At 32.9% G+C, this 27,019-nt stretch overlaps 1 protein-coding gene across 3 annotated transcripts in view; it reads left to right on the top strand.

Annotated features, from left to right (window-relative positions):
* LOC127725327 (uncharacterized) overlaps positions 1-24,723 on the top strand; it is a 59,630-nt gene extending 34,907 nt beyond the window's left edge. Inside the window, exons 4-6 of one of the 3 annotated variants that reach the window (XM_052232264.1) lie at positions 7,194-7,411; positions 10,932-11,130; positions 20,425-24,723. In XM_052232264.1, coding sequence (XP_052088224.1) covers positions 7,194-7,411; positions 10,932-10,965 — 252 coding nt within the window. In that variant the 3' untranslated portion in view covers positions 10,966-11,130; positions 20,425-24,723. The remainder of the gene's footprint in view (positions 1-7,193; positions 7,412-10,931; positions 11,131-20,424) is intronic. The other 2 variants (XM_052232271.1, XM_052232259.1) reach the window with 2 other exon arrangements.
* Positions 24,724-27,019: the final 2,296 nt, after the last annotated feature.

The following is a 27,019-nucleotide window of genomic DNA, read 5'->3' as shown; positions in this document are numbered from 1 at the left end:
ACAATTGCCATTTTGTATCAAATTTGCTTTGAACAAGTCAGCATGCAGTGCGCTACATCTGTAACGCAGCCTTGTGTGTAAAACTGAATACAAACGATCTCCTAAAGAACCATATCTCAGAGATTTATTATTTCTATAGACTAAGTATAGTTTATGCAAATTTAATTTAAAAAAGGAAAATGTAGGAATCTGTCTAATACTTAAGTCTAAAGTATTCCACAATGCATTAGATGACGGAAAATAAGACTGTTGATAAACTGATAAACGATTTACGGGAATAGTAATATTTTGACTGTTACGCATATTATAATTACTAATATCTGATACAAAATCTGGAACCAACTCGTGTAAATAATCTTGCGCTTGATTATTAATAATCTTATAAAACATAGATAATTTTTTAACCTCCCGTCTGACGCTTAATTTTTCCCATCCTGTCTCTAAATAGATACTGTTCAGAATTTACTTGTCCACAGTTACCCCATACTTCTGATGAATACTCCAAAATTGGCCGAATAAAAGTCATATAAATTTTTTCCAAATATTCCCTCTTAAGTCTAAATTTTAGTTTTCGTAAAACATTAAGCTGCTTCGAAGTTTTTTCTATCAGCTTATCAACATGCTTACTCCATTTACAATCACTACTAAATATTACACCAAGATGTTTATGCGTATGAACTGGCTCTAATATTACGCCATCAAAATCAAAAGAAAAATTACTTTGTATAGTTTTCATACTGAATATCATAATATCTGTTTTATTTGGGTTAAACTTCACCAGCCATCTTTTTGACCACGCACTTAAATAAACTAGATCTGTGCTGATTAAATTTCTTAAAATGGATTCATTAGGAGCAGTATGACCTAATGAAGTGTCATCTGCAAAAAGCCTCCCAAATCCAGAAAAACCATCAGCTATATCATTAATATATATCAAAAACAATAACGGTCCTAGTACCGAACCCGAGGCACACCGGCGTTAAATTTTCCAAATTTGGAAAGTGAATCTTTTAAGACAACTTTCTGAGATCGGCTACACAGGTAGCTTTTTAATTAACACAGCAAATCTCCTTTTATACCATATTTTTCAAGTTTGTATAGTAAAGCCTTAATCCAAACAGTATCAAATGCTTTACTTATATCAGCAAATGTAATGCTAGTTACTAGCTCATTATTTAGCGCCAATAAAATTTTGTTGTAAAGTTCAATCAATTGATGCGTAGTGGAATATCCTGGAATGAATCCAGATTGATACTTATACAACAGTTTATTTACATGTAAATGGTTAAAAATATTTTTGAAAACAATTTTTTCTAATAATTTACTCACACATGACAATAAGGAGACAGGCCTGTAGTTGGAAGGTAATAATTTGTCACCACTTTTGAATAAGGGAATAACATATGCAATTTTCCATTGATCGGGAAATACTCTAGTATGAAGTTATTTATTAAAAAGTAAACATAATGGTTTTGAAATTTCATTTCTAACAGAAAGTAACATTCTGTTGCTAACAATATCTGGTCCCACAGCTTTATTTGCATCGAGCGTGGAAATAATATCAAGTACATCTTGTTCACTAACAACATTGATTCCTCAATGCTGTGTGTTCTCGTGTGCTTCTAACACTTACGACATTCCCCGAACCATGAAAAATGGGGCATTCACCACCAACCATGCGAATCAACCCTCATTAAAAAGTTCACAATCGGTACATGTATAAATCAAACAACTATTTTGATTGGAAATATATAAAAAACCGCGTAATCAAATGCGATTTGAGTCACATACACATTGCATTTATCAATCAATTGCAATGAATTCGTAACGTTTTAATTGAGGTATGTAAACGCCACAGACTAGAGGAGAGAATTTGTTTTTTCCTGAGAAAATGGAAGCTGACAATCGGGAAATAGAAATCGTCACATTTGTTTTATTTGAAGTTGTCCATCTGCGTCAACATCGAGAAAAAGCTGAAGATATGTACATGACCTTCTAGTTTCGCCATTATCCCAAATCTCAATATATGAGATGCAATGTGAGTAAGCGAGTGACAGAACATCAACAATATATCTTAAAGAGAAATTAAAAAAAAGAAACTGACGAATCCAAAGGAATATTAAAATTAATAAGTCGATGAGAATCTGACAACGCAATGGCAAAAAACGAAAAAAAGACCAAAAGACAAACAACAGCACTCAAAACACAACCAAAGACTAAGCAACAGGAACAACACCAAAAAAAAAACCCCAAGAAAACCAAACAAGGATAATCTTAGGTGCTTTAGCAAGATACTCTTTCTTTTTGTCTTTGATAAGGTTCTGTATAAATTCTGCTTCAAATAAATACAAAAACAAGTATGCAAATTAAAACAAGATGATAATTTATCGTTATTAAAAAAAGCTAAATTCGTTTGCAGTCAATTTAGATCTGTTCAGTTGTTGTTATTATAACATGTTAACATCACCAACATACTGAAATGTCTGAAAAGCTACCATACAGTACTGAATTGACTGCAAGCGAATTGTTTCAACATAACTGAATTTACCCCAGTCAATAAGTGTGAAAATTGACTGAATGACTGAAAGACCAGGAATACAGTTTTATTTGTTTAGGATGAGCATGCAATAAGTACCGTAACAAAATTTTTGCCAAAGTTTTACCCAACTTTCAATATCATTAACATTCAAAAAACAAAGCACAGACGTTATAAGATAATACGTTATTTAGTTTCGAGATACTACAATCTAATATTCATTCACAAATAATCAGTTTTACTCTTTGAACTCACCGAATATAAAATGCTTACACCGTTGATTGAAGAAAATTGACCCATATATATACAAAGAAAAAGTTAAGTACCCCAAGGTTTTTTGAAATGACAAATGATACGATAAGTGTCATGACTTTACGGAAATAATAGCAAAAATGCAAATGTGGCCTGTAATGACATTACAATAGCTCTAAGAAAACACGTAAAATATCAACAGAAATGATATTTCAATAAATATATTATCACAAAGTCACAAAGCCCAGCTATTACAATTAAACATGTAAATTTTAAATATCATTCATCTTTTGAGTTCATAATGCCCGATAAGATTTCATTTCACTTGGGAAACGTCAATCGTAAGTCACTTAACAACATCCATGGTTCATAATTTTAAATCGAGTAAAACCACAACGTGCTTAGATGACGGCCTCAACCCTGCATCTCTTCCCTACAGTCAGTTGTCGGATTTCCTGCAGTGGAATCTGTCGTCAGTCTCGGTGCAATTTTTGCTTCAAACTGACTTAATTTTGTAAAGGAGATTGGAATGCCTGTAAACGACGGCCTAACATGTGCTAAACATGCTCAGAACCTCAACTGTAAGGGACAGTTGGTTGGATGTTCCTTGGGGTATATTCGGATTTAAATTGAAATTCGTGGTACCATGCTATAATTCAATATATCAAGGGGTGCCTTATTTTTTTCTTTGTGTAAATATCCATGTTGTTATAATTTATAAAATCAAATCAATCACCTGATTGTAAAGCGTGTACTCGTTTATGATAAGCTTATTACCTATATTTTGGTATTTTCACATTTAATTTTTTTTAACAATGAATATTAATTCATTGATCAAAAAAATATTTCACCTTTACGTAGATTTTTTTTTTAATGAAACAGATGATGCCTTTTCGCGACATGCAAAAGATTTCTTAACCCAATATCAATAGTTTTCTTTAATTTTTTGTCGGTAGGAAAAATAATCACATCCATTTTCTCAGTCTATAATTGGGTGGCATATCAAGAAGTTTGTGCATGCTTTATTTAACTTCGCGAATAAGGAGTCAAACTTGATTAAATTGATTGTGCAAATAGTTCATTTTTGTTCCCATTTCATTGATATAAATTAGATATTTTAAAATATTTTCACCATATATTACATTATATAAGTCCAAAATTTATGGCAGTCTATATGGTTTTAATAACACATAAAAAACCAAAAAGAATTGAAGTGGAGGAAAAAAAACTTGTTAAATATGCAACAAATATAAAGTTTTTTTTCAATTAAGTGGAAATGATTTGTTGTAAAAAATGTTGTAAATGACAATTTCCCAGAATTGAAAAAAGAATAAAATCCAAATGTCTTTTTTCGTTTCTGAATAATGGCACCCAAAAAAAAAATCCCCAGAAACAAACCAATTTTTGTTATTCGTTTTTGTAACAAAGAAAATCAGAATATCGAAAATACTTTCGTTTTTCGTTTGTTGTTTGTTTGTCAAGATGATGAACGGACGAGTATATATACTGAACCATGTTGTATATTTTTTTTTAATATTCTACATTCAGCATGACCATGCGAATTCATTCTCAGTAAAAATATGACAATCATGGAAATACACAATCGATAAATTAACAGATCAAACGACTGTTGTATTCTGGTTTCAAAAGATGTAAGCCGCTTGGAAGGTGAGACGAAGTCATATCGTTTCAGCAAGCAATACGTCATGATATCCTAAAAAGTTATGTAGGGTCGATTTCAGTTTTTTTTATTGGAAGATTATAAACAAATAATAGGTAAGACGATTTGCACAGTCCCTTCACTGAAAGTATGTGACGTACTTGTGTGTAAAATAGTTTATAAAAAAGTTTTACAATTCAACAGTAGGCAAACACCTAAATCATATCAAGGCAGATACAAGGACGATGAATTCATTATATTCAATAAATAATCAATTGAAATTGAATACTTTTTTCGCCTTACAGATGATTAAAATGACTTACGGATGCTCATCTATGAAATCTCAAAAAATCAACTATTGTTCTCATACATTGATTTTTGAAGGTCAATGATTTACAGCCTACGATATTCTTAATCTTCAAAAGCATTTTTTGGAACAATTTTTTTCTCTATCTGCATAAAAATGTCTGTCACTCCCAAAATATATTCCGAAGCTATATTTAAGGTGAGAAATACGGTAGATAAGAAATATAAGTAACCATAACAAATAGAACTACACTATCTTACTAATTTCAAAAGAATTTTTTTAAAATACATTTTGATAACAGCGAATTAAATATTAGTATTACATTGTTTAATCAATTAACTGTGCTTGATTACTGCAGCATAGAATCTTAAAGACAATTTTTGACCAGTTTTGATCACAAAGTTATACGTAAAATAAAAACTTATATTATGTAACACTGACATTTATCGCAGTATGTTAAATAATGTGCACATGTTTTTAATGTTGTAACAATCGTTACAAATCTAAAAGACATACATACTGTAACAAAATTATTAGAATAGACTATTAGATTAATGTGACAGTTTTCATTTAAGAGATCTGATTATGGCAGATCTGTCATAATTTCTATGGATGACAAATTTAAACATAAACATACTGAAAAGTAAAATAATAAAACGCTCCAAGAAAAATTTAAAATGGAAAGTCCCCTATCGAATGGCAAAATCAAAAGCTCAAACACATCAAACGAATGGAAAACAAGTGTCATAATCCTGACTTGGTACAGGCATTTCCTTATGTAGAAAATGGTGGATTAAACTTGATTTTGTAGCTAGCTTAACCTCACAAATGCATGGCAGTCGCATAAAATTCCATTATATTGACAACAATGTGTGAACAAAACAAACAGACATAATGGGTAAACATGTAAAAAATAGGGGTACAGCAGTCAGCATTTTGTTATAATCTTAATCACTATAAAAAAAAAAAAATATGTCAACAAAGAAAAACAAAATAGCATATAAACAAAGCACATAAACAAAAAAGAAAGACATGAATACAAAAAATAACCATAGCACAATAACACAATAGCGGGATGTATAAGTACCGAGCCACGCCAAAAGTATATTACCGAAAATAGATGAAACATAATAAATAATTTACAAAAAAAAAATAAAGATCAATAACACGTAATTGAGATGATAAACAACGTCAGTACCTAGAATCTATACTTCAAGACCATCATGTATTATTTTTGAAGTTGATACGGAATATTTTTCAAGAAGGTCTTGGTATCCTCCGATGAACTTTTTTAGAAAAAGGACGAGACGTTCTTTGACATAAGCCTGGTTCATCATCGTTCTGCTCAGACACTGGTGACGTTTTATAAAGTCTGAGTAGCAGCTGCAAGCTCTATAATACCGAATGAGTTGGGAAATGTATATCCCATATGCTACTAAGGTGAGGGAAATTGATAATTTCATAATTAAAATCGTCTCGTTTGTCATAGATTCTGGTACTGAGGTGACCGTTTATGTCAAAATCGAGGTATACGTCTAAAAATGAGGAGGAGGAAGCCGTGTCTGCTATTTCTTTAATTTCTAGTTCTTGTAGATATATGAATAATTTGTATACTAGTACTTATTTATATCAAAGTAACGAATATTAAAATGCCCATAACAGAAGCTTTGACTGCCGAAACATACAAGTGCTTCATCCTTTCAGGTACTATGAGATATATGGTTGTTTGGGTATTTTATTATACTGCCAACCGATCCCGCTTCATTTGGAAGTCCTATAATTACCGCAGCGCTGTTTTTTTTTACTAGGTGGATGTATTCAAAATTGAACATTAGTAAAAAGAGGCGAAAGATACCAAAGGGACATTCAAACTCATAAGTCGAAAATAAACTGACAACGCCATGGCTAAAAAAAAAAAAGACAAACAACAGTACACAAAAAACAACATAGAAAACTAAAGACTGATCAACACGATCCCAACCAAAAAACTGGGGATGATCTCAGGTGCTCCGGAAGGGTAAGCAGATCCTGCTCGACATGTGGCACCCGTAGTGTTGATCATGTTAGTACAAACCCGGTAGTAAGTTTAATTCTGTAGGTCACATTCGGGGAAAAGGGGAGGGTATTGTAGTTACGACATTTGGAACACATCCACTATCATCTGTGAAACGGATATTTCATAACGGTCAACCAACTCGTGATGGCATCGGAAAATACTTTTGCTCCTTTTATAAACGGTGTCCAGAACGGAGAAGAGAGCTGTAATGAATGTAATGCATAGCATTTTTGTTGTTCCTTTGTGTCAAAAATATATCGTCATTGCATTAAACATGTGAGCTTCAGTACCCCAAGCTTTTCTGTTACCAACACACGGGTATCGGTATAAAATATACCAATTAGTTTAATATTTAACTACAAGTATTTTTTCTCTCTTTCAGTCCGAATTATTGCCATTGTATCCACTGGCTGCAGCATTCACATTCAATGTATCTTTTTTCATAACGGACTGGGGAGTTTCAGGAGTAGAACCACTACTAACAAGTCAATACATTAAAAGAACAAGTCCTCGATATGAACGGTTTAAAACTATGTACATCCCAAAAAGAACTCAAGATGTGAACACACATTATGTCCATTCAAAACCTGGATACAAAAGGTATGTTTCATATATTAAATCCTCGAAAACATTTAAGGTAATATTTAAAAAGGGGCAAAAGATATGAATTGGATATTCAAGCTCATAAGTCGAAAAAAAACTGACAATACCATGACAAAACAACGAAAAACGACAAAAAGACTAATAATGATACACAAAACACAACATAGAAAACTAGACTGAGCAACACTAACCCTACCAAAAATCGGGGGTGATCTCAGGTGCTCAGAAAGGGCAATTATATCCTGATCCACATGTGGTATCCGTCATGTTGCTCATGTAAGTAAAAATCCGATAATAATTCTAATTCGGTAGGTCACATTCGAGAAAAAGAGGCCGGGATTAATGTAATAAGTTGTACATATCCGTGAAACAAATATTCCATAACGGTTAACCAACTTGTGATGACGTCCGTACAAGTTTTGAAGGGATGATTTCAACTTCACTAATTGGAACTTTTGATTCAATAGCTTCCTTGTAAGCAGCAGTCCTCTATCAACGAAAGCATGATAGGAAACGCATGCTCTGGAATATCATATCAACTGAAAGATATATACTCTATATGCAGGTGCTGCTAGATTTTAGCTACATGGAAATGGAAAGTTCTCAATTGGGAAGCTGAAATCATCTCTTTTGTCGAAAAGTTTTGTTCCCAACCGACCCTCATTGTCAAATTCTAAATTTAAGTTAAGATATGAGGCAGACTTAACTATATCTGTGGTATCATTTATTTCAAGTTCGATGGGATAGGTGCGTTCTACATAGTCACCAAAATTTGAATTGTTTAGTGAGAGGACATCATCTACATATTGGAACGTGAAGTAAAAGGATATATACTGCTAGCTTCTTTACATTCTCCATAAGAGCTCCTGTATGAAGCCATGTTTTAAGCCATGTAATTAGGAAAAAACATTGAAAATTTGAAAATCCAATAAAATAACAAAATCAGGCTGTATTTGTAAATGCTCTTTTGTTCCGACGTTGGAAAGTTCCGGGCGGAAAGAACTAACAAGCCGAAAAGTTCCGGAGGAACTTATTAACTAGTTACTTTGTTCTTCCTCTGGTTTAAAAGTTCCAGCGGAACAAAGTGACTAGTTGAAAAGTTCCAACGGAACATATCAACTAGTTAGAAAGTTCCTTTTTTCCAAATTAGTCAAAACCAGAACTAACAAACTAGCCCAAAAGTTCCAACGGAACTTATCAACCAGGCAGAAAGTTCCATTTGGAGAATTGATGCAACGTAAAAGCGCAACATATTATATTTGAACCTTTCTAAGGGAAACCAAGATACTGATTACAAAAGTCAAAAGGAACTTATCAAATAGCCACAAAGTTCCTCTTTGGCAAATAAGTCAAAACCGGAACTAACAAACTAGCCCAAAAGTTCCAACGGAACTTATCAACCAGTCACAAAAATCCATTTGGAGAATTGATGCAAAGAACCACATGAGGAGGGGGTTATTCTTCCCTCTCTTTAGGGTACTATGAATACTAAATTTGCATGCTAATGCAACTTATTCCGTTTTATGTGAGCTATGAAATACAACTTAAATTTTGCATATTTGTCCCCAAAGAAACCCCTTTCAGTGCGTTGGGTATTCTTGTAAATAAATGATTTGCTCTTATATATACTGATACGAAATAACTAGTTGAAAAGTTCCGCCGGAACAAAGTAACTGACGGAACATAGTGGCTGTTTCATATTTACTTGATATTAACCAATAATACAAAGCAACTTTGTCAGCACGTTTTATGATTTCTTTTTATATTCAATTATATGTAATGATAAAAAAATATACAGAAACTGAATTTATTACTGGGATGAAACTATAGTTACAAGAGTTGACATATTGTTCATAGGCCTTCAAAGCCTTTACATAATACGTAACATTTCAAATGATTTATACCAAGAACATAAGAACAAGTTAATATGTGCGACGCTTTAGTACAAAAACACGAAGCTTGTTTCTTTACTATTATGGGGCTGACTTCATACGGGAACTTCTTAGGAAGAAAGATAAGAAGTTAGCAATATCCTTTAACTTTACGTTCCGCTATATAGATGATGTTCTCTCACTAAATAATACAAAATTTGGTGACTATGTTGAACGAATCTATCCCATCGAACTGGAGATAAAGGATACTACAGATTCAGTTAAGTCTGCCTCATATCTTGACTTACATCTAGAAATTGACAATGAGGGTCGGTTGAAAACAAAACTTTACGACAAAAGAGATGATTTCGGCTTCCCAATTGTGAACTTTCCATTTCTATGTAGCAACATTCCAGCAGCGCCTGCATACGGAGTATATATCTCCCAATTGATACGATATTTACGGGCTTGTATTTCATATCATGATTTCCTTGATAGAGGATTGCTGCTTACAAGGAAGCTATTAAACCAAGAGTTCCAAATGGTGAAGTTGAAATCATCCGTTCGTAAATTTGACGCCATCACGAGTTGGATGACCGTTATGGAATAACCGTTTCACAGATGATATCGGATATGTTCCTTATGTCGTAACTACAATACCCTTCCCTTTTCACGAATGTGACCCACCGAATTAGACTATTTACCGGATTTGTAATAACATAAGCAACACGACGGGTGCCGCATGTGGAGCAGGATCTGCTTACCCTTCCGGAGCACCTGAGATCACCCCCAGTTTTTGGTGGGGTTCGTGTTGCTTAGTCTTTAGTTTTCTATGTTGTGTCATCTGTACTATTATTTGTCTGTTTGTCTTTTTATTTTTGGCCATGGCGTTGTCAGTTTGTTTTCGATCTATGAGTTTGACTGTTCCTCTGGTATCTTTCGTCCCTCTTTCGTATAAATAATAGTATTTCTAGTAAATGAATTCTAGCCTGATACAGTCATTTTAATCTTAACATCATCTGAAAATTCTGAAGAATAAATTATTCAGTCAAGTTCAGTCTTATAGTCAAAAGTAAAATGACAAAAATAACGAACTTCAAGAAAAACTCAAAACGGAGAGTCCTATATCAAATGGCAAAATCAAATGCTCAAGCACATTACACGAATGCGAAAAGAACTATCATGTTCCTGACTTGGTACAAGCATCACCTTATGTAGAAAATGGAGGATTAAACTTGGTTTTATAGCTTGCTAAACCTCTCACTTGTATGGAAGTCGCATATAATTCCATTATATTGACAACAATGTGTGAGCAAAACAAACAGACATAACAGATAGAAATATCAAAAATTGATCTTACAACGTATTATCTAAATATGAGTTACAATAATGAATGTACCGATGACAGGACAATGACAGAACCAAATGAAAAATGCTAATTACCTTTTTATTTCTAAAAGGAATTATCTCATATTTGAAATATAATAAGATTTCATCATTTAATACATAAATGAAAGAAAAAAAAAACGAAAAAAAATATTAAAAGCTTGCGAAAACATGACCTGTACAACGTTAACAATGACCTGACCAACATCGACAATGACAGGACCAAATGAAAATGCTAATAACTTTTTTGTTTCTCAAAGGATTGTCAAGGCAAGACAATTAGAAGATGTATGATTGCCAATGAGACGACTCTCCATGCAAGACCAATTGTAAACAATAAGTCACAGTACAGCCTTCAACATGGAACCTAGGCCAGCACTGCAAATTAAGCTAAAGAAGGCACTAAAATGACCAAAATGAAACAATTATAAATAAAAGAAGGATGATTTTGCAGAATTTGTGAGTGATTTTGATGTGTATACACAGTGATTTAACTCTTCATATAACATGACCTCTTTAAAAACTTTGGAAATCTCTCTTATAAAAATAAGGAGATGTGGTATGATTGCCAATGAGACAACTATCCACCAAAGTTCAAATGAAGTGGATGTAAGCTTGTTTTCTATGTATCATTCTTTAGGAAATATTAAAAAAAATAACTTTAAATAATCTTGATTGGTAGATATAAGTGCAAAACTTACAGTATGGAATGAAAAACTTAGTGTATAGAATTGAAAACCAACGCGTTAGTTTTTCATACCGTATGAATTACGAATCAACGCGTTAGTTTTTACAACCAACGCGTTGAAAGTAAAAATCAACGCGTTGAATGTGAAAACCAACGCGTTCAAAGTAAAAACCCAACGCGTTGAAAGTGAAAACCAACGCGTTGAAAGTGAAAACCAGCGCGTTCATAGTAAAAACTAACGCGTTCAAAATTTCATACGGTATGTTCATACCGCCAATGACACGAACGGCCACTCATATAGCTCAGTCATAATCTAATTCGGTGGTTTTTTTTGGAGCTTAAAGTAAATATATATTAAGATGTACGTTTATAAGATATAAGATATATGTTCTGAATACGTTTTCAAACCTGATCGATGCAAAGGTATCAATAAATAAATATTATTATTTCGCTTAAACAAAATGCCTGAAACATCCAAATCTCTGTTGTCGTGTTATCATGTTATCAAGCCAGTAAATTTCTATCTGTAAGACAAAGACCAAGATTTGTGAAATTATTTGATGTAAGTTTTAGAGCCAATTTAATTGGATGTATGCTAACAGCATGTAGCAAATCAATCCGATATAGGAAATTTAGATGTTCAAAGACCTGACACAATGTCAAGGTGTTATATATCTGCCGGAATTTTAGATATGAAACAACGATTATAATAAAGGGGCAATCAAAATCGTAAGTCAAATTAAAACATAAAAGAAACAACAAATAACGACAATTCAAACACTTATAACAATAAGCTTCACAGAAAAGTAAAGATCTTGGAGAGTAAACAGTTATGGCTCTAGTGGCATCCATTATCAAAGCAAATAATGTATTGTATCAATTGAAACATATGGCTTATAAAAATAAGGAGATGAGGTATGATTGCCAATGAGACAACTATACACCAAAGTTCAAATAAAGTGGATGTAAGCAATTATAGGCACCCGTAAGGCGTCAATGAGAAAAACCAATACCGTATAGTCGGTTATAAAAGGCCCCGACGTGAAAAGTATGAAACAATTCAATTGAGAAAACTAACGGCTAATTTATAACAAAACAATTAACGAAAAACAAATATGACAGACTTGAACCAACGACAACTACAGGCTCCTGACTTGGGACAGGCACATAAAGAATGTGGCGGGGTTAAACATGTTTGTGAGCGCGCAACCCTCCCCCTAACCTGGGACAGTGATATAACAGCACAACATAAGAAAAAACTATTAAAATCAGTTGAAAAAGGCTTAACTCATCAGATCGATACAAAGAAAAAAAACATCAAAAATAAACACAGATCGGACATGGCAGGGTATTTATCCATCCCTCATCCCTAACAACAAAAATGAAACTAAGTACAGATCTGAGAGTACTTGCAGTTACTGACAACTAGTTCAAAGCCAATAACAACTAATAAAAAAATCATGTATCTAAGACTAAATTATCAATCAGTACACAACCAACATCCAATGGATTTAGTGTAAAGACGTCATAACAGTCAGAGAAAAACATGACCTTGTGCAATACCAAAATTAAGGATCGACAGATTGTAGTACCGTTAAAGTGCATATGTGTATAACAAAACTACTAGTATGATTTTAATTTACTGATAACAAAATCAATATTTATTCTAATAAAAACAATATTCAAATATCTAATTACAGTGTTGAACAGCGTTAACTACTGTTGCCTTTATTAAATTTGTAACCTTTTAGAATAAGTTTATTTAAAGGATTGATAAGTTTATCCGGATCGTATATAAATTTCTGGGCTCGGTTAACAACATCACCGTAAAATTTAGAATGTGCTATTTCGTCTGAAATAAGTTTTTTACAGATACAGCCAAACTTGTCCCATTTTGAGATTTATTCGCTATTTAGTGTATTAAATTGCTGCTCTCTAATAGGGCTATTCATCTGCATCAATACTTGATCTTTTCTAATGCATATTTCAAAATTACTTAGAGTGTTAATCGAGATATGGCTTACTTCATGTTCTTTCAAATAATTTCAGTAACATATCTTTACTTGATAATTTGTACGAATATTTTGTAAATAACAGTTAATGTCTGAACAGTAATCATTCAATGTAAAGTTAACAACAGCATACCCATAGTGTTTGTAAGTGCGTATGATTTTGTTTTAATGGTTTTTTTAAAATTTATTTTCAGTAATCTGCCATGTGTTAACTACTAATTTATGTTTTTGGTGCACTAATTAAGGATGTACACCTCTGAGGAGCCAAACAATTCTAGAATTAAACTTTTTTTCTAAACCTGGTTTTTGGGTTTATATGATTGTAAGAAAGTAATTGATGAAGATAAATTCATATGGTGGTGCGCTTCTTATTTTGCTACAGCCATTTGAAAGTAACCCATTTATTATTATTTTTCATCAAATTTTACCCATTTTTGAGCTATTATCATGAAAAAAATCACAGTTTCACAAGTTAACTTTTTTTCATACTTTCACTTAAGATGAAGTGGACCAATCTGAATAAATCTAACTTAAAAAAACTATAGGTTGGTGTTAATATTAGAAAGTTTTATAACATTTTGTTGTCAATTTTGTCAATTTGGGATTTTTCTCATTATTTTGGAACAAAAAGCATATTATTTCAGCTTCTATGTTTATAAATGATTGAAAAAATACATATCTAAGAATTCTGAAAAGAAAAAAATTGATATGGGATGTACATATTTTTGGTAAATCATTTCTTTGTACCCTCACCCATTTTCACAACATTTTGACTGATGAAACTGACCGGATTGGTCATAAAATTTGAAAACTTTATTGCCCGAATACTACTTACTGTAAGAACACAATTTTTTCACAGAGTTTAGTTTGATTATAATATTTTTTAAATTCATTGATATTTTCCACTTGTATCATATGTTTGGGAAATAGTTCCTGAACGAGAATTCAACGAGACTGAAACGTCAGAAGAATACATCATTAAGACAAGTAGGTGGTTATCTGTGTTCATCGATAATACGAACAAGATAAGAAAAGAATGATTATCATGGAAAAACATTACATGCATAATTAAGATAAATGACACAATGGAAAAGCCTCCGTACTCATGTTATCTTTTAAACAGACCAGTGCTTATCCATTGTATTACCCTTATTTCATTAACTTGGCATTTGCAACAGACACAAAACTGCTACATCATAGTTGTGAGAATAAATGATTAAATCATTAGTACACAAGTAATACAGACTGATTCTATCAACATCTATTCGTGGTCTTAGATTTCAAGGTACCAGAATACACGTCTGACCCGTAAATTTACCGATTATGACATTTTCCTGATTTTGACTTCTATATTTAATATGGATTCGCATGACAATTGATACATACATTGCTTACCCTGTCGAAGCACCTTATCTGAATCCTTTTTGAGTTTATGTAATTTCCTCGGTTAATGTTTTTATCTTGATTTGTATATTTTGTTTTTGGATTTACGAGATATGAACATCGGTCAATTACGATTGACTACAATTTATCAAGTCACACACTTTTAACGATTGAACAAGTAATAGCTAAATATGACTGTCTATGTTAAAATAAAAATTAGAAGATGTGGTGTGATTGCCATTGAGACAACCCTCCACAACAGACAATATGATGTAAAAGTTAACAACTATAGGTCATCGCCTTTTTCAATAAGCAAAACCGATACCACATAGTAGGCTATAAAAGGCCCCAAAATGAAAAATGTGAAACAACTAACTCAAACGAGAAACATAACTGCCTGACTTATATACAAAACAATAAATGAAAAACAAATATACACATACAGCAACAAACGACAACCACTAAAGTACAGGTTTCTGACTTGGAACAGGCATATGTAGAATGTGGCGGTGTTAGAAATGTTTGCTGGCGCTATATCCCATAACCTGGGACAGTGTTGTACATGTAATAGTACAACATTAGAAAATACTATAAAAATCAGTTAAAAGGGCTGAACCCATCAGTTCGATAAAAAGCACAAAAAACTAAAAAAAAAAAAAACCCCAGAAAAGTCTTCTTATTTCTATATAGTACAGATCTGTGTGTATTCGCAGTTACGACAGACAAGCTAGTTCAAAACCAATAACAACTAATTAAATTTTATGCATCTAAGACTAATCAGAATACACCAAAAATCCAATGGATTAAATGTGAGGACGCCATTTCAAGTCAGAGATAAACATGACCTTGGGCAAGCCAAACTATAGGTATCGACAGATTTTAGGACCGTGACTGTACATATGTGTATATCAATATTTATGTAGTTGGGCTTTCATCTATTGATAACAAATCAATATTTATACATATGAAAACAGTATTCAGAGATATTATTACAGTGTTAAATTGGTAACCTTTTAAGGTAGGTTTATCTAAAGGATCGATAAGTTTACCCAGATCATATCTAAACTTTTATGCTCGGTAAACGACATCATCGGAAAATTGAGGATGTGCTATCAATTTGGTTATAAGTTTCTTACAGGTACAACCAAACTTCCAAACTAAATCTGTAAAGAATTTAGTAAAGGTTTTAAGTAATTTGTGGAGACGAAATCCTTGACAAAATAATTGACCAGTAGTACATAGATTACGTTCATTGAAATCCAAAACTTCACTACAGACACGGACATAGTCACCGTGTTGGGATATATAAACACCGTAAGATGGCACTGTCCAAAAAATAAAAAAAATAAAACAGAAGGGAACGAAATATTCATCCCTTTTGTCGTAATTTTTTGGCAGAGATTCCCGTTGAAACGGAAATATCTAAATCTGGAAAGGGCAGCTATTGCTGTTAATATTTGATTTTTTAGAGTAAGTTCCGTTGGGTAAATTTCGACAGTATATTCAGAGATGTCTTATTTATTCAGTGAAAAATATAATCAAGATAACGGTTGTTGAATTTATCAATTATATGGACTTTAGGCGGGCCTTTACTGAGTTTGGCCAACTAATAGGAATACCTGCAACCTGCCGTTAACCTTTATTACTGAAACGTGCATATATGTTGTCAAGGGGAAATTGTACAGCTCTAATCATATCATCTGACCTTAAGTTAGTATATCTAGCATATGTACCTTTCTCATTAGAAAAGAAGGCTTTATATGAGTTGCAGCAACTGTATTTGCAATAAGATTTTTCAAACAACCATTTAACTAAATATATAAAGTTTTGTTTGATAAGATTGTGTGGAAGTGTTTTGTAAAGAGTTGAAAAGGCAAAACTGTCAACCGAAATTAAAAGGACTATCAAAAGCGAGAAATTTATCTATAACATCCAAATAAGTTTTACACTAAAAAATAGTCATTTCCACTTTTTTCGTATGCTTTGTTACAAAAGTTTATGATAAGATCTTTGATAGTAGTTAAGGAACTAGTTAACTAGTAAATCAAGAAGAATTTATAATTTCATTCTGAAGAATATCCGTGTAGTATTTACGTTATACCACCACCACATCATTTGCTGCTGTATCGGCCGGTACGAACACAAACCGCTGTGCGAGTACTTGACTTTTATTTCTTATTTTAGAAATAGTCGTATTATGTACCCTTTAGTTCATTTCTAAATTATTTTCAAAATGTGATATCCACAATATTAATCCCTTTATTTCAATGAGAATCAAGAGATTCTTTTATCAAATTTATCACGTTTTTTACAATTTTTACAACATAGGATGAAAGAGCGTCTTTAATGACACTGTTTCCAATCTAGTTTAGATGGAGGACGATATTCTGGTTCTTTGTTCAAAGTGTTTAACCTCTCAAGTCTTGAACGATGGAAAGGTCCCTAGTAATAAAACATGGTCATAAGTATCATATCTTAATTTCGACCATTCACAGTCTCAAGTTGAAGGATCATTATTTTCTCTGATTATGCACTCTTCGGCCATTCACAGATCCAACATATGTAAAGGTTGATAAAATGCATTAACACTCATCTTCAAAAAGGTTTTATAAAGAAATGAAATACAACTATTCGAAATGACAGTGTTCGTCTTCCAAACATCTGTGTTTATCCTATTTCAGATTAAATTTTCTAAATTAAATGATTCGAAGATTAAAGTACGGGATACTTAATAGATATAATATATTCTTGGCATTGTCATTATAAAAATAAGGAGAAGTGGTATGAATTCCAATGAGACAACTATCTACCAAAGTTCAAATTATAAGCAACCATACGGCCTTCAACACTGAAAAAAACCCATACCGTATACTGTAAGCCAACTAATTTTCGCGACCTTCGCGAGAAGAAAAATAACGCGAATATAAATCGTCGCGAAAATTTAAAATCTGGATCTTTCCTTGTCTAACTACATCAAGTAAATTTGAAAATCGATAAATTAAATCGCCGCGATTTGGGATAGAAAAGGCTAAACGCGAAATAAAGTATCCTCGAAAATAAGTTGGTTTACAGTAGTCTGCGATAAAAAGGCCCCGACATGAAAAATATGAAACAATTCAATTGAGAAAACTAACGGCATCATTTATAAAAAAACAATTTACGAAAAACAAATATGGCAGACATGAACCAACGACAACCACTGAACAACAGGCTCCTGACTTGGGACCAGCACATATAGAAAGTGGCGAAGTTAAACATATTTTAAGGTGACAACCCTCCCCTAATCTGTCTTCTTAGCATTCAACCCGAAGTTTTTATTATTTATACATGTAGTTATGACTTTAACTTGTAGACAAAAACAAAATCAAGGGCAAAATTACCCTCTGTGAGATATGACGTCTGTCAACCCGTGCGATACATCACTAGGAAGCTGGCATAAGGTCTAATATTATGATATGAATTATCCATTAACTATAACGATATATATGATAATCAAATTGCAGGCCTATTGATTGGTTGAGATATTAACTAAGCCAGTTGTATATGTTGTTATAAAACATTCAGCTCTTAGCTATAAACAATTAACAAATAAACTCTTTTTTTATAGAATTAAAACAATTCAGAAGTAGTATTTATACTATCGATTTTCTTTTTCCATTATATATCATTTTCCTTTCATGATTATTTTTTGAAGTTTTTCTGTTGGTTTTGATACAGATTACTGTGATTGTAAGTTTAAAATATGTCTTTCTTCTCAAATTTTCATTTTAAATCTCAATCTACGCTGGACCTATTATGGTATAACTTTAGACTATTTTAGAGTTTAGGCACATATACTGCATTTATCCAAATGAATAACAAAAAGATATAGTAAATTATGCCTTATATATTGACCTACATAGAGCTAGAAACTGACAATGAAATTCGACTGAGAATTAAACTTTACAGCAAAAGAAATGATTTCAATTTTCCAATTTTGAACTTTTAATTTCTATATAGCAGCATTGCAGCAATGCTTGCATATGTATCTTCCAGTTGATGCGTTATTCCATGGCTTGTGTTTCCTACCATTTACTTGATAGAGGTTTATTGCTTACAAAGAATCAATTGCATCAAGGGTTCTAAGTGGTAAAAAAAGACCTCACCACTTCGGAAGTTTTATGGACGTCATTATGGTTTCGTTGACTGTTATGAAATATCTTTGTCAAATGTGGCTTAGGATATGTTCCACTCATCAAAACCACAATCCCGTCCTCATCTTATCGATTTAGATATTACAGAAAGCGAGTTATTACCAGATGTTTACTTGTTTGAGCAACACGCCGGGTGCCACATGTGAATAAAATTGAGAATGGAAAGGGGGGAATGCGTACCCATCCGGAGCATCTGAGTTCACCTCTAGTTTTTGGTGTGCTTCTAATTGCTCAGTCTTTAGTATTTTCAATTGTAGTTTTGTTATTGTTATTAGTCATTTAGTCGTTTTTTGTCCATGATATTGTCTTTTTTGTTGACCTATAATTTTGTATGCACACTTGAAATATTCTCTCTAATTTTTATTTGAATTCGTTATAAAATATATATATCAAAATTCATAATTTGCAAAGACTGCGTTTAATAATGTCACTAGCGTTTTCATGCCATATGGCAATCTTCATGCCATTCAGTACAAACATGACTACAAGTAACTGTGTAAAATTCCAATACATGCGATGTGAACCGGTTCATAACTTTAAACAGGGAAACATGGCGTATTTATTGGTTCAAATAAATTTTTAACATGATTTGAATAGTTGTAAGTACTCTTTTATCGGTACTCTGTGATTTTGTCTATTTGCCGTTTTGTTTCGTGTCGATCAACTGATTTTTTCAATTCGTAATTATGTTTTGATGCTAAACCACTGTCCTAGATTGAGGGAAGGTGATAGCGCTCATTAACATGTTTAACCCCGCCATATTCTCAATATGACCCTACGTTTGAGCTCCGTCGATATCGACATCTTATATAGATAAATGTAGAAGATAGACATTTGGAACATAATTTGTGGATATCGACTAGATCCTTGTTTTTACATTGTTAAATTGCAAAATTTAATGAAGAACAAAAACGTAACAATTTGAAATTAATAGAGAACATCATGAAGAATTTTTTTAAATGTCAATATGGAATAAATATTGAAACGATATCGACAATTTAAATAGGCAAACCAGGATAAACTAGATTGAATTTATGGACAACTGTATCAGATAAACAAAAGGCACAAATATAAGGCGGCGAAAAGACGGGCGATATCGTAAATGTATCCATAGTAAACTAACCAAGAGTAAATCATTACAAGGGAAATTTCAATATCGATTATCGATATCGACAACATTAACAGAAGATTGATGCGGAGAGAAGTTTTTTAATACGGACAACTTAACAAGCTTAACTAAAAGAAACGTACCAGGTATAAAATTTGGATGACAGCATCGAATCGATATCGACGGTTGATGTTATGTTTGCTGCGACACAAGCAGTAAAAGGTGCATATTGATATCGTTGTTATGATATCATAAATTCAACGATGTCTTTTTGAGGAAGAAGCTATAATGGGAAGCGCGTTTACTTATGTCAATAGCATTTATAGTAATTATCATGATTTCATTTTTTCATTATGATTTTTCTTTCAGAATTCTACTTAGATCCCATAATGTTGTTTTACATCATTATAGAAAATGTCCACATGATCGGAAATGGAAATATTGCATGTATTTAACTCCAACTATTGATAAGAAGATGCTTAAACTGATGTCAAAGCTGCTAAGAAATGTGATGGCCGTAAAGAAGCTAATTGGTATCATCTGATTCATATTATGAAGAAGAGCTATTGAAATATGCATTTGTTAACTCTTTCAAATAACGAAAACAGATGTGAAGTGGCCTTGGAATGCTGCAAATTATAAAAGAGGGTTTCGATCTACCATTTGTTATATTTATTGAATTTTATCTATTATCATAGAGTGGCCTTTAAAAAAGATTGTAAGCCAATTTTACAACGGAAATATTAATTGATTGGTAAGTAAAAATCAACGGAAATGGCAAAACCTTCCGAAATGAGGGATACTTTGATCCTGTGTCGGTTACAACAGTTTCTAAATAAGGTCAGCCATACCTTTTGTAAAAGAGAGGCGAAAGATACCAAAGGACAATAAAACTAATGGTTATGTTAATGTTTATTAAATATGACCAGGTTTGGGGTACCGTTAAAACAGTAGTAAAAGCTAGTAAGCTTATATCAGTGTGTGTTTTTGTACATGCTCTCAATAGCAGTAAGTTCTCTGTTAGCATAAGCTTGTACTATAATCGTTGTTCAGATCATTTCTTCTAGAGTATTGCCGTGTGTATTTGAAAACAAAATACATACAGATAAATAGTCTATCGCTTAGTACTGTAACAATATAATAGCATCATTCAATCCATTTTTGTCCAGTTTATTTCCCCCCAATTTTCCAACAAACAATCGACATACCCATGGGAACCTACAGTAATTCTCTTCTTGCCGATTTGTTTCTGTATTCATACGAGACTTCATACAGGGTATTATGAGGAAGAACAAAAAGAAGCAAGCATTATCCATTTACTTAACGTTCCTCTACATAATTTATGCCCGCTCACTAAATAATTCAAAGTTTGGTGACTATGATGCACGCACCTATCCCATCGAACCTGAAATAAATGATGCCACATGTACTGTTACATCCAGCAATTGACAATGAGGGTCGCTTGAGAACAAAACTTTACGACAAAAGAAATGATTTCAATTTCCAAAATGTAAGCTTTACAATTCTAGGTACTAGTAGCAACATTCCAGACAGCAGCGCATGAATAAGGATAGTATATATCTCTGAATTGATACGATACTACAAATCTTGCATTTCCGTTCACAATTTTTTTGAAAGAGAGTAGCTGGTTTCAAGGAAGCTATTAATACAGTATTTGCAAGCCGTGAAGTTGAAATCATACCGTTGAAAATTTTATGGACGCCGTCTCAAAATGTTTGACCGTTATAGAATATATGTTTCACAAATAACGACGGATATATGTCAACTTTCGTAACCACATCCCGTCCTCTTTTCTTCAATTGTGACAACCGAAATCGACTTATTACCGGGTATGTACTTACACGAGCAACAGGAGGGGTGTCACATATAGATCAGCATCTGCTTACCCTTCCGGAGTATCTAAGATCCTCCGGTTCCTGGTCGGGTTCGTGTTGTTTGTCTTCTTGTCGGTTTTCGTTTTTTCCTATGGCATTGTCAGTTGGTTTTAGACTTATGCATTTGAATATCCGTTTGTAATCTCCCGCCTCTCTTTTTCAACATTTATATTTTTTTGGTTAGAAGAGTCATTCCCAAAACTTTTTTTATAAGCATTTCATGTACATGATGTATGAATGATATGTTTTTACCTTTTCAGCTATCAACCAAAGATGAAATACTAGATCTTCCTTCACTTTATTGGATACCTAAATTACATAAGTACATAAGTGTCCTTACAAACAACGTTATATTGCTAGTTCTTCCTTGTGCTCCACGAAACCTCTTACTAAATTATAAACATCAACGATCAAAGCCGGGCTTCAAAGTTATTGTGTAACTACCTTATCTTAAGGCGATGTGAATCAGAGGTGGATACTAAAAAAATCCAAAGATCAGATACAGTTCATTCAATCTAAGATTTTGCAGTAGTATTAAAAAATCTTTACAAAAATATTCCCGAATCCAAACTAAAAGACAAATTAAAAGAATGGATCCTGCTTTGTTTCATAACAAAGAATGGTAAACGTAGATACAAGTATCTTGTCTTTGGTAGGGATAAATCGCAACACGATGGGTGTCACACGTGGAGTAGGATCTGCTTTCCCTTCCAGAGCACATGAGATAACACCTAGTTTTTAGTTGGGTTTGGTTACTCATTCTTTAGTTTTCTATGTAATGTTTTGAATACTGTAGTTTGTCTGTTGGTCTTTTTCTTTTTTAGCTATGGCGTTGTCAGTTTATTTTTGACTTATGAGTTTAAATGTCCCTTTGGTATTTTTCGCCTCTCTTGTAAACCATAACTCTGATTCAAACAAAAAAAAAATCTGACAATATCAAGATGCTTGACTTCTTGATTGACAACATATTTGTTACGTTTTGAGGACGTGATTTTTTAATCGGGATTCTAATGGGAACATACTGTGCTCCTCTTCTTGTCAATTTGTTCCTTTATTCTTATTAGGCTGAATTTATACCAAAGCTTCTGAGGAATAACAAAAAGAAGCAAGCATTATCCTTGAACTTCACTTTCCTCTATATAGATGATGTCAGCTCGCTATAATTCAAAGTTTGGTGAATATGTTGAACGCATCTATCCCATCGAACTTGAAATAAAGGATACAACAGATACAATAACGGTTGCCTTATATCTAAACTTACATCGAAAAATTGACAATTAGGGTCGGCTGAGAACTAAACGTTACGACAACAGAGATGAATTCAGCTTCCCAATTGTGAACTTTCTATTTCTATGTAGGTTGATCGTTATGCAAATGTAGACGGATATGATCCAATTGCCGTAACCACAAACCCTTTCCCTTTCCTCCGAACGTGACCTACCGAATAAGACTTATAACTGGATTTGATCTGAAATGAGCAACACGACGGGTGACACATTTGAAGTAGATTCTGCTTACCCTTCGGGAGCACATGAGATAACCTCTGGTTTTTGGTGGTATTTGTGTTGCTTAAACTTTAGTTTTCTATGTTGTGTATTGTATACCGTTGGGTTTTTTTTAATTCTTTTTCTTTTTTTGCAATGCCGTTCTAGATTTAATTTCGACTTATGAGGTTGAATGTCTATTTTGGTATCTTTTGCCTATCTTTATGCATTTTGATTCTTTAATAAAAATGTAATTTTTGATATTATAGTCCTCATGGATTCAAATTTGTCCGATTTATTTAGATGCTGCTGTTTCATTCTCATAATCAAACGTAAACATCATAAATGCTTGGTGACTTTTTCAATAACTGATAGATTCAACGCTCAAATAACTCTTAATACATTTTTTAAGAGTTATAGCCAGTATTCCAGGGATTCCCCTTTAAATCAGATAAAACAATAAAATCTTAAGTAAAAGATTAACTTAAACCATCCATTATGATTGAAAGCAAAAGACAAAACATATGTATAGATTCATTAATAATAATAGAAAGGAAGATAAACTTCCATGTTTCTAAAACTGAAAAATTGTTACTTAATTAAGATTGTGTCAGCTCAAAACACTCAATTTTAAAATTGGTATTTATTCATATAGACGATTACAGGCTGAAAACATTTAGATGGAACTTGCATCAAATTCTTTCTAGTAAATAACTACTTTTTTCAAAAGAAGACATTAACTGTGACGGGTGTAAACAAACTACCTTTTTATGAAGTAGTCATGTTTTAAAATTTCATTTTGATGAATATAAATAAGAAGATGCAGTTTTCACAAATTAGTTTGCGTTTCCTCCTCGAGGTTATCACCAGCCCAGTAGTTAGCACTTTAGTATTGACGGAAAATATCATTGATAGGTTCACTTTCTGTAAATCTACTGTAAATAAAACATGAATTATTCACAATAAGCGCTTAAACTTCTTTTGCGATTTGGCCATTAGACTTTTTTTTAATTTGAGCGCCACTGATGAGTTTGCTGAAGACAGAACGGGCGTCAGGCGTACACAATTATCTGGTATCTTCGATGAATTTTAACAACCACTTGGTTAATGCCTCTGCCGTTGGACGTTCCGTTCCCAAGGTTATCACCAGCCAAGAAGTCAGCACTTTTGTGATGACATGAAATATCCTTATTTGTTCATTTCTGTAAATATACTTTATATGAAACGTTGAATTATTCGAAACACTAAGGTTTTTCTTCCCCCCAGGTATAAATTGCCATAGCCGTATTTTCACATCTTTCCGGAATGTTTGGTTTCTAAAGCTCTTTAACTTTGTATTAGATGTGGAATTTACAACTGTTTGTATTGGAGCCCCACTGATAAGTCTGGTGTAGAAGAAACGCGCACATGGCGTAAAACATTATAAGCCTGGTATACTTGATGAGTTTTTGTTTGAACTGTTTCTCGGAAGATTTAAAAAAATTGGACAGTCAGAATCAAAGATTGTCTCAGATTAGCTTTAATTGCAACCAATTGAGTCTTTTATGTGGAGAGGTAACATGCATTATTCCTAGCAAGTTAGACTGTATTGACCTTAATTTTCACAGGAATGAAAATGTGATTTTTCATTTGCATATGGTTTACATACAGCTATTGGAACTATTTATCAACAATGTTATATGTTTATCACCGGAACATTATCAAATGAGAATTAAGGTATCCAAATAAACATTTCTGCAAAGTTAAAAAACATTTTATCTTGTAGTTTCAGAGACATATCTTTAAATTGATCTTGGGATTTAGCAGCCAAAACTGTGTAAATAGATATAAGAAGATGTGGTATGAGTGCCAATGAGACAACTCTCCATCCAAGTCAAAATTTATAAAAGTAAACCATTATAGGTCACAGTACGGTCTTCAACACGGAGCCTTGGCGCACACCGAACAGTAAGCTATAAAGGGATATAAACATACATCACAATTGACTTCAAAATTCAAGCAAACATACAAATAAGTCTAGCAAAGACGTCAACAAAACAGTATTGAAGTTAATAATAGATTTGATACAGAAGCCAACAAAATATTGTAGATTAAAATTGATTGACTAAGACGCAGATAAAAAAGATTGTGTAGTTGATAGTACATGCCGTTTATATTATAAACAATCTAGATAAAGTACAAAATAAGTAAAATATAAACTCAAAGGTAAACAAAACGGAAACAACACTGTTGCGTCCGAATCGTACCTCAGGACATATCTTCATCAGGAACGCAGGAAGTCAAAAACCCGACAGCGGGATGCATAGATACAGAGTCACGTCAAAAGTCATACGACAAAAAGAAACTAAATAGAACGAAGACAAATAAAAGGAAAACTGTAAAGTAAATAAAAAGATACATAACTTAAGCTCTTAGAATCTATAACTCAGGATCAACTTGTATTATTTGTAAAGTAGACGCTGAATATCTATTAGGGTCTTGGTACTTTCAGATGATTTTTTTTAGAAAAAGGACAAGACGTATTTTGATAAAACCCTGGCATATTAATTTTTTGCGCATACACCGATGACGTTTTAAAAAGTCTGAGTAGTAGCTACAAGCTCTTGAATGTCGTATGAATTGAGAATTTTATACTCATACCACGGATGAAGTTGGTATATTGCTTTTAAGGTGAGGAAAATTTATGATTTCAAAATTGAAATCGTCTTGTTTGACATTGTTCTGGTACTAAGATGACCGCCGTTGTCAAATTCAAGTTAAATATAAATAGAAGATGTGGTATGATTGCCAATGAGACAACTCTCCACAATAGACTAAACGACACAGAAATTAACAACTATATGTCACCGTACGGCCTTTAACAATGAGAAAAGCCCATACCGAATAGTCAGCTATAAAAGGCCCCGAAATGACAAATGTAAAACAATTCAAACGAGAAAACTAACGGCCTAATTTATGTACAAAATAATGCACGAAAACAAATATGTAACACAGCAACAAACGACAAACACTGAATTACAGGTTCCTGACTTGGGACAGGCACATACAGAATGTAGCGGGGTTAAACAAGTTTATTTGCGCCAAACCCTCCCCCTAACCTTGGACAGTGGCGTAACGGCTCATCATAAAAATAAACTATGCAAAACAATAAACAAAAAATGTCAAATGTCTAGAAATGAGGTGGGGGAAGCTGTATCTTTTATTTCTCAAATCTCTGGTTCAGGAGGATATACTAATGGAACCCAATAAGAAATATTTGGATTGTTAATCGAGAGAACATTATCAATATAGGTCAGACAGGAGATGTGCAAAGTTGATTTCCATAGTAATACCGACAAATTGTTGATCTTGTTGTCCCCTTACCCTTTTGTTCTAAAAAAAAGCAGCAGTCTTTATGACCGTCTGTCCTGACAGGCTTTCCATCTAATATAATTGTTGTCCCAAAAACTCTTTTGTGCTTAGATTAAGATGTCAGGACCGTCGCAGATCGCACAAGGTTATTGTTTCCAAAGGTAAGCTCTTCTATTACACCAGGTTTCTATGTTGTACGTGGAGAATTATCGTCGTATATTTGAACTACATCAC

Source organism: Mytilus californianus, unplaced genomic scaffold, assembly GCF_021869535.1.
Source record: "Mytilus californianus isolate M0D057914Y unplaced genomic scaffold, xbMytCali1.0.p SCAF_1, whole genome shotgun sequence".
Classification (NCBI taxonomy): domain Eukaryota; kingdom Metazoa; phylum Mollusca; class Bivalvia; order Mytilida; family Mytilidae; genus Mytilus; species Mytilus californianus.
Note: the sequence above shows the minus strand (reverse complement) of the source record. Positions and strands in the feature narration are given on the sequence as shown.